Below are 15,000 nucleotides of genomic sequence, written 5' to 3'. Positions count from 1 at the left end.
TCAGAAAAGATATACCGCATAGACCTGACAATTGATCTCCTACAGCATTCCAAGTTTTTGGCTTATTTCATTGGACGGTTTCCACTTAATTTTTTTTGTTGCGTGACAGTGAAAACGATCTATACAGACAATTTAATCTCACTAAGGCAGGGGTGGCGTTCAAAGACATATAAACTCTGTCCCTCAAGCGATGATAATTGGATAAAAAAAACCTAACTTGCAAAATATTAAGCTAACCTTAACAGGTACTTTACTGTTGGAAACTGGAAGCAAATGCTTAGACTTAGACAAGACACTTCGTGTTGGATGTCAAAATTGGGCTTGCATCCAATTAGCATTTCTGCACAGAAGTGTTCTGCATTTTTAACGAGACAGAAAAACAGCATTTTATTATATAAACACCAATGAAATACCCATTGAGCTTTTGCACAGAAACATGATATCTTCACACGTGAAGATAACATGTTATTTCCATCACTGTTGCTATGGTTACATATGAAAATCGCGCCTTTCGATGCCTTTCGTGAAATGATTTTTGTTGTTTTAGTTATCAAGTCTATCTTGGAGGAGATCTCCTACGAGGCACTCTGAAAATCGTCTCCTCAAGAAAAGAATTAAATGATGGTGACTGGCATAATGTGACGTTAATTCAACAAGGTCGAAAGGCCATCCTTGAGGTGGATTCATACAATGATACAAAGATTTTACAGGAGGAATTCAATGATCTTGATCTCGAAGGAAATGTCTTTATTGGAGGAATGGCTCCCTCGGACTATTTAAAGGATTACTTCGTAAAAGATATGAAGAACTTCCGTGGATGTCTCAGTAATTTGAAATTTCGAGGTAAGAATCTCTTGCGAGAGGCGAGAGGTGGGCAAGAAGGGTACAAAATACAAGGGAAAGTTGCTTTTGAATGCAAGAAGGTTGACCAAAGAGCTGTGACGATTGCAAATCGAAACGCTGGATTTAGAGTGACCGTTCGAAAGCTACCCGTCGACAATAATACCTTTTCTACCAGTTTTCAATTTCGTTCGCACATTAAGGAAGGTCTTCTTTTGTCGCGCAGTGCTATAAAAGTCAAGTTGAATTTACGTCTTTCAGCTGGTTCTCTGATTTACGGTGTCTCTGCTCCAAACGGGTCAAAGACTGTGATTTCCCTGGGTTCTAATCTCCACGACGGCGAATGGCATAGAGTGAACGCGAGTATTAGAGGACGACATGTGCGCCTGCAGCTTGATGGACAAACGAGAGGGAAGACTTTGAACAATGCGCAGGTTTTATTGCTGGACTTCGCCAACAAGCCTCGTTTGAAAATCTTTCTTGGTGGCTTTGAAGACAAAAGGGAATTCCCTGGTTTCGTTGGTTGTATTTTAAATTTACAAATAGACAGTCAGAAGATAACGTCAAAGAACTTAAGGAAAAGTAAACATACAAATGCTGACGAATTGCAATACACGTGCCGTTTGCATAATCGCTGTGAACCCAACCCCTGTCAAAACCAAGGAAGGTGTTCACAAGATTGGGATGGGTATCACTGCGATTGCCAATACACACAGTTTGAGGGAGACCGATGTGAAAGTTCAGTGTACAAGCCTACATGTGAATATTATCGATCCATGGGTTTGGAAAGCAGTGAATATTGTTTGTTGGATTCAGAAGGAGAGGGAACAACTTACATAGCATTGTGCAACATGACGCAGAATTCTGCAAAGAATTCTGCAGAGATTTACACTACTATAAGGCACAATAAAATGACAAAAACTCGAGTTAGAGATTCAAGAATTGAGGGTTCGATGTACAAGCATTGTATACATTACTCGATTAGCATGAAACAAATTACAGAGCTGATTAGAAAAAGCAAAAACTGTCGTCAGTATATTAGATTTAATTGCTTCAAATCCAAGCTTCTCAAATCTCCCTACGGTCCGTCGCACGCGTTTTGGCGGTCACATGACGGGGAAAGGCAGGATTATTGGGGCGGGGCCGAGCCCGGAAGTAAAAAATGCGCATGTGGGATGCAGCCATCATATTGTAAACACACCCACAAGTATTGTAACTGTGACATTAAGGATCGACAGTGGAGAGTAGACGAAGGGTATTTGAGGGATAAACGCACATTGCCCGTGACTGGATTGGAATTTAACACAAAAAGCGAGGGTTCGTATTTCACTCTCGGGCCTCTGGAGTGTTGGGGAAACTCAGACCAAAGAGAGGTTCCCACGATTAAACCTACGTTGAATGAACGAACCATCAATCCCCGGTTAGTGAAGGCTTGTCCGAATGTCGTTAAGCGCAATCCGTCAACAACCTCCATTACAAGCACGACACAAAAATATATGATACCATCCACTCCACTTTCTTTAGCCTGCCTCACAGAAAACGGCTTATACAGCAAAGATTGCACAAATTCGTCTACGACAACGCCAAATGTTACCACTACATCATTTCAAGTGGTATTGAGGAAATACAAAAGAATACAACCCTAAAACGAGAGAAATTCGTAAGAAATAAAGAAGACAAGAGTCAATTTTCTGTAATAGCTGTTGTAATATCTGCAGCTTTGGTGGTGCTAGTACTGTTGTCGATGAAGCTTTGGCTTCCACGAGTGATAAAATGCGTTCGAACACATAGCAAGCTTGGAGAGTACATTGTTCCCTCGGCAGGAACGGCTGGGTACCCCGCGCGGCTATTGTCACTGGTAAGCAGGCGCTCTTGGTTCCGGGGGAAACAATTACAACAATATGGTGGAACCGAAAGATATGCGGATGGAAATGCTAGTGGCGGAATCAAATCTTATTGGGTATGATAAGCCGAGTTCTTGTCTACTTTCCCCATCAAAGATGCAGTCAAAGCAGATGCAGTGGAAAGGTCCGATTTCCACGTTGCGATTTGTCTGTCCGATTTGAAGAAAGAAGTGATCGTGAATGCAATCCGCGTGGAATTTACTTTAAAAGTGGAAAAAAAAACCAACTTGATGTCCATATCAGTGCAATACATTCTGAGTAATTTTCTAAGCTTTCTTTGTGTTACGTTCGAAAAAATGCCAGTAGAAGGGAGCTTATGAAAATAAGTGTTGTAAAAATCCTTCTAGTTATATTACAGGGCTGCTGGCTAGCGTGACCATTTTAAAAGTAAAACAGTTGTTCATTGTAAAAGATTTTGTGTCACAGGGTCTCCGCTCGCACGTAGTGTATAAATTTGCTTGTGCTGGATGTAATACCAGTTACATTGGCGAAACCGATCGTCAAGTTTTTACTCGTGGACGTGGGGCACCTTGTTTCGCAGAAGGCCTCTCATGTGTACAAACATGGGCGGGTGCTCGTATTCTTGTCAAAGGTTGCGGTCACACTTAAGAGAAACACAGTGTAACATTAGTGTTGACACTACTCTCGTGTTTTTCGCGTTTTACGAGCGGTTTTTCAGGTCGCTTAGCGAGTGACAACCGAAAATTCCATGAAAACAGTTCCTTTCCCAACTCTCATAAAAGTAACGCAAGTAGGCAAATTTCAATAGAATTCTCATTAAATTTAAGCCACCAAACCAGGTAGCTTAAGCGAGTTGGCAAATTACTTTCGGCCAACGAGGAGTTGCTGGCGGTTCTTCAAATCGGAAATACAACTGCCGTGCTATTTTCATTATTGTATTGGCACGTGCTCTCTCCTCATTTATTGTTATCATTTTTAAGTCGTTTAATTAAGACTGGAAATAAACCACTTTCAGGAATGGCGAGACAACGGCTGTTAAACACAAAGACACACTATAAAAGGGGTCGCTTTATGTTCTGTATCCTGTTCTGTAGCCCCAACTTTCGCGCGGCCAGTTTGCGGAAAATCGTTTCGAAGCTCTTCTGTCGAACAGGAACGTTTGCTACGCAGGCTACATGCTCTGCTTTTGTTTGAATTCATTCAAGCGCAAATGATTATCCAAGATGGCGATCAACAAACAGCAACAAAGAGACAGAACACGCTAAAATCAATCAAGTCTATCCCTCAATAGGCCAGTTTCGTATTCTAACGGTTGGACTGGACCTAGCATCAAAGGTAGGCCAATGCGGGCAAATTAATTGAAAAGATTTGCCTGCATTAGCCTCCATTCCATGCTAGATCCAGTCTAGTCCTGTTACGGGACTCCCTCATACCCTCTTACCAGGCCCATTTTCAGGGAGCGGTAAGAGGGAGTCCCGGAACAGGGCTAGGACATGTCCAGCCGTGAGAATTCAAAAATGGTCTATTAAAGGGTTACTCTTAACTGTCAGTTTCTTCTAAGTGAAGTATACACCTTATTCCAAAATGGCCTCCATTTAACTATTCTTTTGTTTTTATTCAAATAAGCCCTGGATGCCTCGTTCTGAAGCTTAAAATTCAAAAGAATACTTTATCTTTAACGAGCCAACAAGGGCCAATTTGTATCCGCATAAATCAGCGGCCATTTTGGAATAAGGTGTATTATCGTTCATTTTGGACACTGAAAGCTTGATAGGGACCATGGGAAACGAACATATTTCTTTTAAAAGCCAAGCCCCTATGTCTGGACTCGCAGGAATCGAACCTGGGAACGTGTGAGTAACTTGAGCCTCTTCACTTAACACTAGACTACCACATCGCTAACTGCGGAGATGCCATTTTTTATTAATGGCAATATTTTTTTTCTTCCAAAAGTGCCGAAGTAAACGTATATTAACACCCACTAAGAAGCAAGCTTACACAGTGAAAAATGTTGGTTACCAAACTTCTAGAGAAAGCTAACCATTTTAAAATCAAGCTTCAGACTTAACCACTATTCCACAATGACTTTATATATATACCAATTAGTTTTCTGGTTAGTTGATCTTTAGTGGTTAAGTGGATAAAAAGCTATAAAAACAGTTCCTTCAAAGTGGGTGCTCTGGCTTCAAATCCTGTCCAGGGGCTACTGGGACATAGTAATCTAAATTGAGGATAATATTTCATTTGGAGCAAACTGACAATGAAGGATAACCCTTCATATAAGGAAGAGATCGTTTAGACATTTGCCTAGGCCTTTTCTTTAGTTAAAGTTAAGCTCACGTCAGTATTACATCTAAAGTAAATAATCTCAATTCTTGTTACTGAGCTTAAATTTGTTTAATTTGGTTATTTTATCCCTTATATTTGTTATTTAAAGTTGTCATATCACTGCTCCTCACAAAGGTTAGGAATTAATAGCTTATGACTTGAACTATTTTTATGGGCTTTCACGTTTAATACTTGTTTTTGTAACAAGCGAATGGCATAATATCTTGCCAAAACTAAAATGTGTGGATACTAAAATCTTGCTTGTGGTGTCTCCATTAGAGCTACATGTTGCAACGCAAAGCCAAAAAAAAGGGTTGTCAAAGCTATTTAATCAGGAGTTACATGTTATCTCTGCTGCATGTCCTCTTGTGTGTTCTGGCCTCTCCTATGTGTTACGACAGCTAGGAGTTCGCCAGGCTCATCAGCACTCTTCAAATGGGTACCGGGAGGCAACCCACTGCCCCACCTATTATTCTTTTTTCTGGAAATCAACCAAGAGACAATTACATTAAGATGCCTCCCTTGATTTGCTACTACTTTGTTGACTCATTCTCAACTGTTTTAGGCTAACTTTTAATTTGTGTTTATGGAATTAAGGCGACTTAGGGCGACTTAAGGCGAGTGGACTTAAGGTCCCAGAGTAGGCCTAAAATTAAGCTATTGAAAGCTATTGGCACCGTGTCTGACGTTGAATTTGGCGTGGCAGGTTAACATGATCACGTGCTGGGTCAACAAGATTTTAACCCCGACATTGGATTTGAGCCCAGCCAAGAACGCTCTTTGTTTTTTGGAATCAATCAAAAAAATCTTAAGAATGTACAAACAACATATCCTGGATGAAAGTAATCAAGGAGACTAGCAGCTAGTAGTACACTATTCTTTTTTTTTTCGGAACTTCCCAAGTATGAGCCCTAGCTTTCCCACGAACTTCATAGGAACCTCCTTGACCGAAAGTGGCTACGGACGGCTCTACTTTAGCTCGTAGGATAGAGGTGAGTGTGTGCCTGTGCTTGAGTAGTAGTGTGTTGTCGCAAGAACTGCCTGTCTCTATCTCTTAAACAACCGACAAAGCTGAGACGTGCTTGTTCAGAAGGCGTTTTATTGTTTGCTGTTGGGTGTGTTGTGTAAAAACAAATTATATACTTAACCTCTAGAGACGCAGATTAAAAAGACGAAATGTAAAAATGCTGGCTGACGAACAAAACGAGTTAATATGGAGGTTATACAACAGCGAGGTCAACAAGATAATCACTGAAAAATAGAATCTAATGGGCAAAATAATCAACCTGAACGGTTATTCTTAATCGTCAATTTGCTCCAAATGAAGTTTGGACACTGACAGCTTGATAGGGATCATGGGAAATGAACATATATTTGTAAACAACCGAACCCCAATGTTTGGACTCGCAGGACTCAAACCTATAAACGTTTAATTATCAACCCCTTCACTTAACCACAAGACTACCACATCATTAACTCCGAGGATGTCATTCTTAAAAATGTCAATATTTGTTTCTTCCATATGCCGCTGTAAACGTGTATTAACACCCGATAAGAAGCAAGCTTACACAGTGAAGAATCTCGGTTACCAAACTTCAAGAGAAAGCTAACCATTTTAAAATCAAGCCTTAGACTTAACCGTTATTCATTATATTATATATACATTATATATTTATACTAATTAGTTATGGTAAATAATCGGCACACTAACCAGTGAGCTGATTTTTCGTGGTTAAGTGGATAAAAACAGTTCCTTTAAAGTGGATACTACGGGTTCAAATCCTGTCCAGGGGCTACTTTTATTTTGTTTTATTTTTATTTGCTACCACAAGTCCTGGGACAGAGTAATCTAAATGAAGGATAATACTTCATTTGAGGGAGAGATCGTGTTGAAATAATGAGCTATAATGGCTCTCAGTGCAAGTGCGTTTTAAACTTTTGTGTTCATCGCCTTCCGGTTGTCTGCAAATCTTGAACCTGGTACATGCAGACCGATGTCAAGTTCCTTGGAAAGAAAGCGAACGCAAAGGCTATTATTTTGCATTGTAGACAATTTTCTCTGCAAAGGTCAGCTCAACAAAGTAGAAGTGCCGGATTTTGAAAGATCTAACTAGAAAATAATTTATAGACTAAAAAGAAAATAATGAAGCAAGGCTAGCTAGCTGTACGGCTTTTTTGAGGATCTATATTTTTCTTTTCCCAACATTACGTCAGGCACGACCTGACTTCTTCAGGGAGTTAAAACAATTCCCGTTACAATTTTTTAGAATACAAATATAAGCCATAAGTGTGTACACCGTTCCCGGCCACTCAACTGATTCATGGACAACTTGGCTAGCTTTTAGTAGCCGAATACACCGCAACAATAACAAAAAAAAGTCTAAAAGAAAGAGGTGTTGCTGTTTTTAATGAAACCTTCGTTGACATCAGTTTGGTAATGAGTAATCTTTTTTTTTGTTTGCGACTGGAATGGACACGCATCAGTGGGGTAGGACATTTTATGACAAGTATTTAACGTTGAATTAGACTGGCGAGATGCAGATGCCACATGAATATTAAATGTCTCCCTCGACGGTCATTACCAACTAATTCTTCTAGAAAAACGGCTCGAGCTCAGAGAAGATGAGTTTAAAAAAGTAAGATATCGATAATGCGTTAATTGATTCAATTTTTTTGCGACGGTCGTATAAAAATTCCCTAGTCGTTACCAATTTAGTGACAGAGAGCGAACAATAAACGCTGTAAGATGGAAATTCTCTTCAGTGTTGCTTCATCTCATTCGGTCTATTCTTGTATATTCTAGTATACGGGTTTTAATTACATAGGAAGTCGGATTTGTAATGAAATTCGTCTTTATAACATTGGAGTTCTTATTATTTGGGAGCACATCAATCTTAAGTCATTCTGAAAAACGTGGACAAAATTACAATTCTCTTTTATTATAAAGAGTTTTCTTGGGCTTCTCACATTGCAATCGCGAAACCTTTATTGCTTTATTGTGGTGTTTTAATTTGGTCGACTTTTCAGAGCTTATTAAGCTTATTTTGATTGAACTGATTTTGAGGAAACAGAAATGAACTCGTTGTGAAACTAGCTGAAACACCTGCTGGTTTCTAAGGGTAGGCAAATCAATCAGTGTTTATCAACAATCAATTGTGCCATTGGTCAGACGATAATTCGCAACCTCCTTCTATCCAAATCTTTCGTTGTCTACCGAGCGCCAACAGCAGGAATAGTTTGTCATCTTTCCCGGGGAACACTTGAATTGTATTTTCCCCCTGGCATGCAAACCAGCGTGGAGTTTTTCGGTCTTAGCACCCGCAGCGGCAAACTAAAGTTTGTTGGCGCGTAATTACTCTCGATACTTCTGCAAAGGGTTTCTTCCTCTTCAGTTATATCCCGGGAATCATTGCAGAATAGTCAGCAATGGGTTTACCAGGCGTTGTCTTTGTGATTTGCTTAAGTCTCGCATCAATAGCCGAAGCGACTGAAACACGACTTCACGGGCAAGACTTCATCACATATGACCTGAAAAGATTTGCAAACAACCCTCAAGAAACTGTGATAAAACTGAGATTCCAAACCATTCATCCAAACGGTCTTATTTTGTACTCAAAAGGCAAGACTGATTTCTTGCTTCTCGATATTTACAAGGGAAGAGTTCGGTAAGTCTTTTTTTTTAGTTTTACGAAAAGAGTTCTGTGAGTCTCAGATAGCAAACAAAGACTCGATATTTTGCTACGCCGATTTAAGCTTTATTTTTAAGTTTTATTATTCCTTTCATTCCTGCATATTTACACCTTTATACCTCTCCACTAATGATATACCTTAAAAAGGCACGCAGAACTGGACATTTCCAAGCGATCTTTGCCAGGTTGTCATCTCAAATTTACTTTGCAAGACTCAGCAGAACTCAACAAGAAGCATATTTTTTGTAATCTAAGAGTGAATGAGGGTAACGCTCTGTAGGTAATTCCCCACTAGCTATGACTCGAAGATTCAACTTACATTTACCCGCTGACAAAGCCAGTTCAGTTTCTGAACAAGCAAGAAAGCGCGAAGGACTTCTTAATGAAACAACATGGCGAATGTTGGTTACAATTGGAAAAATAGGATACCGATTTTTCGCAAAAAATTGTGCGAGAAATCTGACTGAAATCGGGAGATAGGCGTTTTACGGCAAAGTTTATTGAAAAGCTTATTTGAAAATTTTCACCTTTCGGTTTCTTGTTGATTTGATAAGATTTTTGTCGGTTTCTTGATCAAAATATGTGGCCCACTTTTGACTTTCTTGGTCAAGTACTCATTCGATTGATTGCAAATATTTTGCGTTAAGTACCAGCTATGGAGAGGTATTATAATAAAATTAGTGGGAATTTTGTTGAAATTAAAAATAATCATTCTCTCTCCGACTCAGTGGTCAATAAGAAAGGATTACGTTAACCAGTAGACAAGATTGTGGGGCTCTGCACGTTTGCAGGGATAGCGCCGCGGTACATAAATTAGGGAGCTTTAGCAACGACGACGGGAACGGCAACGAGAACGTCATGTAAAAACATAAATTCACGTTAATACGATCACTTCACGACCATTTCAAGCTTTTTAATATGACAAAGGTGTGGCGGTCCTTCAGGAATGAAACCGTTACGAGCGGCGCTAAATTTAAGGGAGAAAAATGAATATTTATCTCCAAGTGCTCACGTTCTCCGTAACACCTCAAACTTGGTTATTTCACGTTGCTGCTTTGCTGACGACGGCAAAGAAATGGGCAAAAATGAAAAACGCACGTGCAGAGCGTGCAAAGCTATTGTTTTTACCCACTAAATATGCAAATTTGTGACGTTCTCGTTGCCGTCGCCGTTGTCGTTGCTAAAGCTCCCTATTGTTCGGAAAGCTCCGCTCCAAGGAATATACCTTTTCTGAGACAGATTTCGATGCAAATACCCAGTTTAGATACTTAGATATAAATTGAATTTAGATCTGAAATAACGTGCGTTTTCATTTAAAGAACAGATCTGAAGCAGTTTATGACTGGCCAATTCTTTATGTATCAGTTATTGACGTTTTCGATCCCTCTAATGCTTATTATATTCATTTTTAACTCAGCCGGCGAGCAATGATCGTGACTTCAAGTCGAAATAAAATATAGCAGTAAGAGATAAAAAAATCAAACAAAAATCCTGTCACACTTAACGTAAGAAAATTCAAGTTCACATGAAAAAACATTTTATTCTATCATGTAGAAACAATTGAGACACTGCTTGGAAAAAAAAACTTCACTTACTAACAGTTTTGAATAACGACTCGGCCTAGCGTACTCTAGCTCTCCCAATTTCCGGCGACTAGTTCTCGTAAAATGCATTGGCACTTCCTTACAGAGAATATATGTGGAACCCTGAAGAGTTGGAATTTTAGTTTTACAAGAACTTGGGACCGGAGAAAGTGTTCACTCAAAAAACCACATTTCTTATCACTCTTTTCACTTTGTGGCTAACATAAAAAACAGTCAAAGTGGTTTTTTTGTCTGATCGATCTTGGACTGGTCTAAAAGAAGGGACGTGATATCTTTTGATGAATCTCGTGTTGGTGAAAGTCTTTACTGAATTTGCACATTGTAAATAACGCTCTTTGACAACTAATTATCCGATGAACAGTTTAATATGGAGTTTGGTAATATATTATTCCCTTTTACAATAAAAAATATGAACTTTTTTTTTTTAAAGAGATGTATGCACTAATCTTGTTCCTTTAATTAAAGCCGAATTTAGCGGCAAGGAATTTACGAAAACCAAATTCGCTTGGAAGAACACTTCCTAATTGCCTGGAATTGATTAAAAATAGGTCAACTTTGCAGAATCTTACTCCAAGAAGTCAACATATTGAAATTGTTGACTCAGAGATGCGCCTAAAATTTAGCGAGTTTAAGAAATTTTCCATTACTGACTCTTATTCTAGTGTCGATAAATCCATTTAAAGGTAAAAGGATAAAAATAGCCGTTTTTCTTTTTTACCTCTCATAAACCGCAAAATGTGATTTTTAAAAAGACTGAAAATAAATCAACGTTCGTCACAGAGAAATTGAACGATATAATCATTATTTTCATCCTCTCCGCCCTCTTTCCTGACACTGCATATAAAGTGCAATTATTTTCCTCTTCGTCGTCTTTACCTCTGTTTTTAATATAATTGTCTTTAACATTCAATTTATGAAACTTCCATCCTGTTGGTACGAAATTTTATAGAATATCAAGGAAACACTGAGTTAAATTCTCCAAACTTTATTTAATGCAAATCTGAGGAGTCGCTATTATGGAGTAAATAAAACTTGAATCAGTCATTTTAAAATTCTCGAGGTAATTAGAAAATAACAAAGTGTAAGAACTCAGAAGGAGTAATGACTTTAAGTCAGGAAGGCGAAGTCATCAACTCAGTTTTGAAATGGCCGTTCAGGAACATATTTAACAATTAGACCATTCGCCCGCAAGGGCTACGGGCCAATTGCCCATGAGGCGAAGCCGAATGGGCTATTGACCCGTGGCCCTTGAGAGCGAAGGGTCTAATTGTTTTAATATCACCCAACTAGTCGGACAGAAAAGGCAATAATAAACTTAGCAAATGCAGAAAAGATGTACCGCATAGACCTGAGAATTGATCTCCTACAGCATTCCAAGTTTTTGGCTTATTTCATTGGACGGTTTCCACTTAATTTTTTTGTTGCGTGACAGTGAAAACGATCTATACAGACAATTTAATCTCACTAAGGCAGGGGTCGCGTTCAAAGACATATAAACTCTGTCCCTCAAGCGATGATAATTGGATAAATATAACCTAACTTGCAAAATATTAAGCTAACCCTAACATGTACTTTACTGTTGGAAACTGGAAGCAAATGCTTAGACTTAGACAAGACACTTCGTGTTGGATGTCAAAATTGGGCTTGCATCCAATTAGCATTTCTGCACAGAAGTGTTCTGCATTTTTAACGAGACAGAAAAACAGCATTTCATTATATAAACACCAATGAAATACCAATTGAGCTTTCGGGCGAAAACATGATATCTTCACACGTGAAGATAACATGTTATTTCCATCACTGTTGCTATGGTTACATATGAAAACCGCGCCTTTCGATGCCTTTCGTGAAATGGTTTTTGTTGTTTTAGTTATCAAGTCTATCTTGGAGGAGATCTCCTACGAGGCACTCTAAAAATCCTCTCCTCAAGAAAAGAATTAAATGATGGTGACTGGCATAATGTGACGTTAATTCAACAAGGTCGAAAGGCCATCCTTGAGGTGGATTCATACAGTGAGACAAAGATTTTACAGGAGGAATTCAATGATCTTGATCTCAAAGGAAATGTCTTTATTGGAGGAATGGCTCCCTCGGACTATTTAAAGGATTACTTCGTAAAAGATATGAAGAACTTCCGTGGATGTCTCAGTAATTTGAAATTTCGAGGGAAGAATCTCTTGCGAGAGGCGAGAGGTGGGCAAGAAGGGTACAAAATACAAGGGAAAGTTGCTTTTGAATGCAAGAAGGTTGACCAAAGAGCAGTGACGATTGCAAATCGAAACGCTGGATTTAGAGTGACCGTTCGAAAGCTACCCGTCGACAATAATACCTTTTCTACCAGTTTTCAATTTCGTTCGCACATTAAGGAAGGTCTTCTTTTGTCGCGCAGTGCAATAAAAGTCAAGTTGAATTTACGTCTTTCAGCTGGTTCTCTGATCTACGGTGTCTCTGCTCCAAACGGGTCAAAGACTGTGATTTCCCTGGGTTCTAATCTCCACGACGGCGAATGGCATAGAGTGAACGCGAGTATTACGGGACGACATGTGCGCCTGCAGCTTGATGGACAAACGAGAGGGAAGACTTTGAACAATGCGCAGGTTTTATTGCTGGACTTCGCCAACAAGCCTCGTTTGAAAATCTTTCTTGGTGGCTTTGAAGACAAAAGGGAATTCCCTGGTTTCGTTGGTTGTATTTTAAATTTACAAATAGACAGTCAGAAGATAACGTCAAAGAACTTAAGGAAAAGTAAACATACAAATGCTGACGAATTGCAATACACGTGCCGTTTGCATAATCGCTGTGAACCCAACCCCTGTCAAAACCAAGGAAGGTGTTCACAAGATTGGGATGGGTATCACTGCGATTGCCAATACACACAGTTTGAGGGAGACCGATGTGAAAGTTCAGTGTACAAGCCTACATGTGAATATTATCGATCCATGGGTTTGGAAAGCAGTGAATATTGTTTGTTGGATTCAGAAGGAGAGGGAACAACTTACATAGCATTGTGCAACATGACGCAGAATTCTGCAAAGAATTCTGCAGAGATTTACACTACTATAAGGCACAATAAAATGACAAAAACTCGAGTTAGAGATTCAAGAATTGAGGGTTCGATGTACAAGCATTGTATACATTACTCGATTAGCATGAAACAAATTACAGAGCTGATTAGAAAAAGCAAAAACTGTCGTCAGTATATTAGATTTAATTGCTTCAAATCCAAGCTTCTCAACTCTCCCTACGGTCCGTCGCACGCGTTTTGGCGGTCACGTGACGGGGAAAGGCAGGATTATTGGGGCGGGGCCGAGCCCGGAAGTAAAAAATGCGCATGTGGGATGCAGCCATCATATTGTAAACACACCCACAAGTATTGTAACTGTGACATTAAGGATCGACAGTGGAGAGTAGACGAAGGGTATTTGAGGGATAAACGCACATTGCCCGTGACTGGATTGGAATTTAACACAAAAAGCGAGGGTTCGTATTTCACTCTCGGGCCTCTGGAGTGTTGGGGAAACTCAGACCAAAGAGAGGTTCCCACGATTAAACCTACGTTGAATAAACGAACCATCAATCCTCGGTTAGTGAAGGCTTGTCCGAATGTCGTTAAGCGCAATCCGTCAACAACCTCCATTACAAGCACGACACAAAAATATATGATACCATCCACTCCACTTTCTTTAGCCTGCCCCACAGAAAACGGCTTATACAGCAAAGATTGCACAAATGCGTCTACGACAACGCCAAATGTTACCACTACATCATTTCCAACTGGTATTGAGGAAACACAAAAGAATACAACCCTATTACGAGAGAAATTCGTAAGAAATAAAGAAGACAAGAGTCAATTTTCTGTAATAGCTGTTGTAATATCTGCAGCTTTGGTGGTGCTAGTACTGTTGTCGATGAAGCTTTGGCTTCCACGAGTTATAAAATGCGTTCGAACACATAGCAAGCTTGGAGAGTACATTGTTCCCTCGGCAGGAACGGCTGGGTACCCCGCGCGGCTATTGTCACTGGTAAGCAGGCGCTCTTGGTTCCGGGGGAAACAATTACAACAATATGGTGGAACCGAAAGATATGCGGATGGAAATGCTAGTGGCGGAATCAAATCTTATTGGGTATGATAAGCCGAGTTCTTGTCTACTTTCCCCATCAAAGATGCAGTCAAAGCCCAGGTCCGATTTCCACGTTGCGATTTGTCTGTCCGATTTGAAGAAAGAAGTGATCGTGAATGCAATCCGCGTGGAATTTACTTTAAAAGTGGAAAAAAAAACCAACTTGATGTCCATATCAGTGCAATACATTCTGAGTAATTTTCTAAGCTTTCTTTGTGTTACGTTCGAAAAAATGCCAGTAGAAGGGAGCTTATGAAAATAAGTGTTGTAAAAATCCTTCTAGTTATATTACAGGGCTGCTGGCTAGCGTGACCATTTTAAAAGTAAAACAGTTGTTCATTGTAAAAGATTTTGTGTCACAGGGTCTCCGCTCGCACGTAGTGTATAAATTTGCTTGTGCTGGATGTAATACCAGTTACATTGGCGAAACTGATCGTCATGTTTCTACTTGTGGACGTGGGGCACCTTGTTTCGCAGAAGGCCTCTCATGTGTACAAACATCTTGCGTCATCAAAACCTTGTCGAGACTCTTGTTCCACTTAATGTTTCACAA

The 15,000-nt window shown here is 39.6% G+C and overlaps 1 protein-coding gene across 1 annotated transcript in view; it reads left to right on the top strand.

Moving 5' to 3' along the window:
• Positions 1 to 15,000, top strand: part of LOC138009619 (axotactin-like) — a 19,872-nt gene that overhangs the window by 4,760 nt on the left and 112 nt on the right. The window contains exons 2-4 of the mRNA XM_068856677.1: positions 548 to 2,471; positions 8,454 to 8,698; positions 12,197 to 15,000. The exon at positions 12,197 to 15,000 is cut by the window's right edge and continues 112 nt beyond it. Coding sequence (XP_068712778.1) covers positions 548 to 2,471; positions 8,454 to 8,698; positions 12,197 to 14,456 — 4,429 coding nt within the window. The 3' untranslated portion in view covers positions 14,457 to 15,000. The remainder of the gene's footprint in view (positions 1 to 547; positions 2,472 to 8,453; positions 8,699 to 12,196) is intronic.

Source organism: Montipora foliosa, chromosome 1 (assembly GCF_036669935.1).
Source record: "Montipora foliosa isolate CH-2021 chromosome 1, ASM3666993v2, whole genome shotgun sequence".
NCBI classification, from domain to species: Eukaryota; Metazoa; Cnidaria; class Anthozoa; order Scleractinia; family Acroporidae; genus Montipora; species Montipora foliosa.
This window is presented reverse-complemented; position numbering and strand designations above follow the sequence as displayed.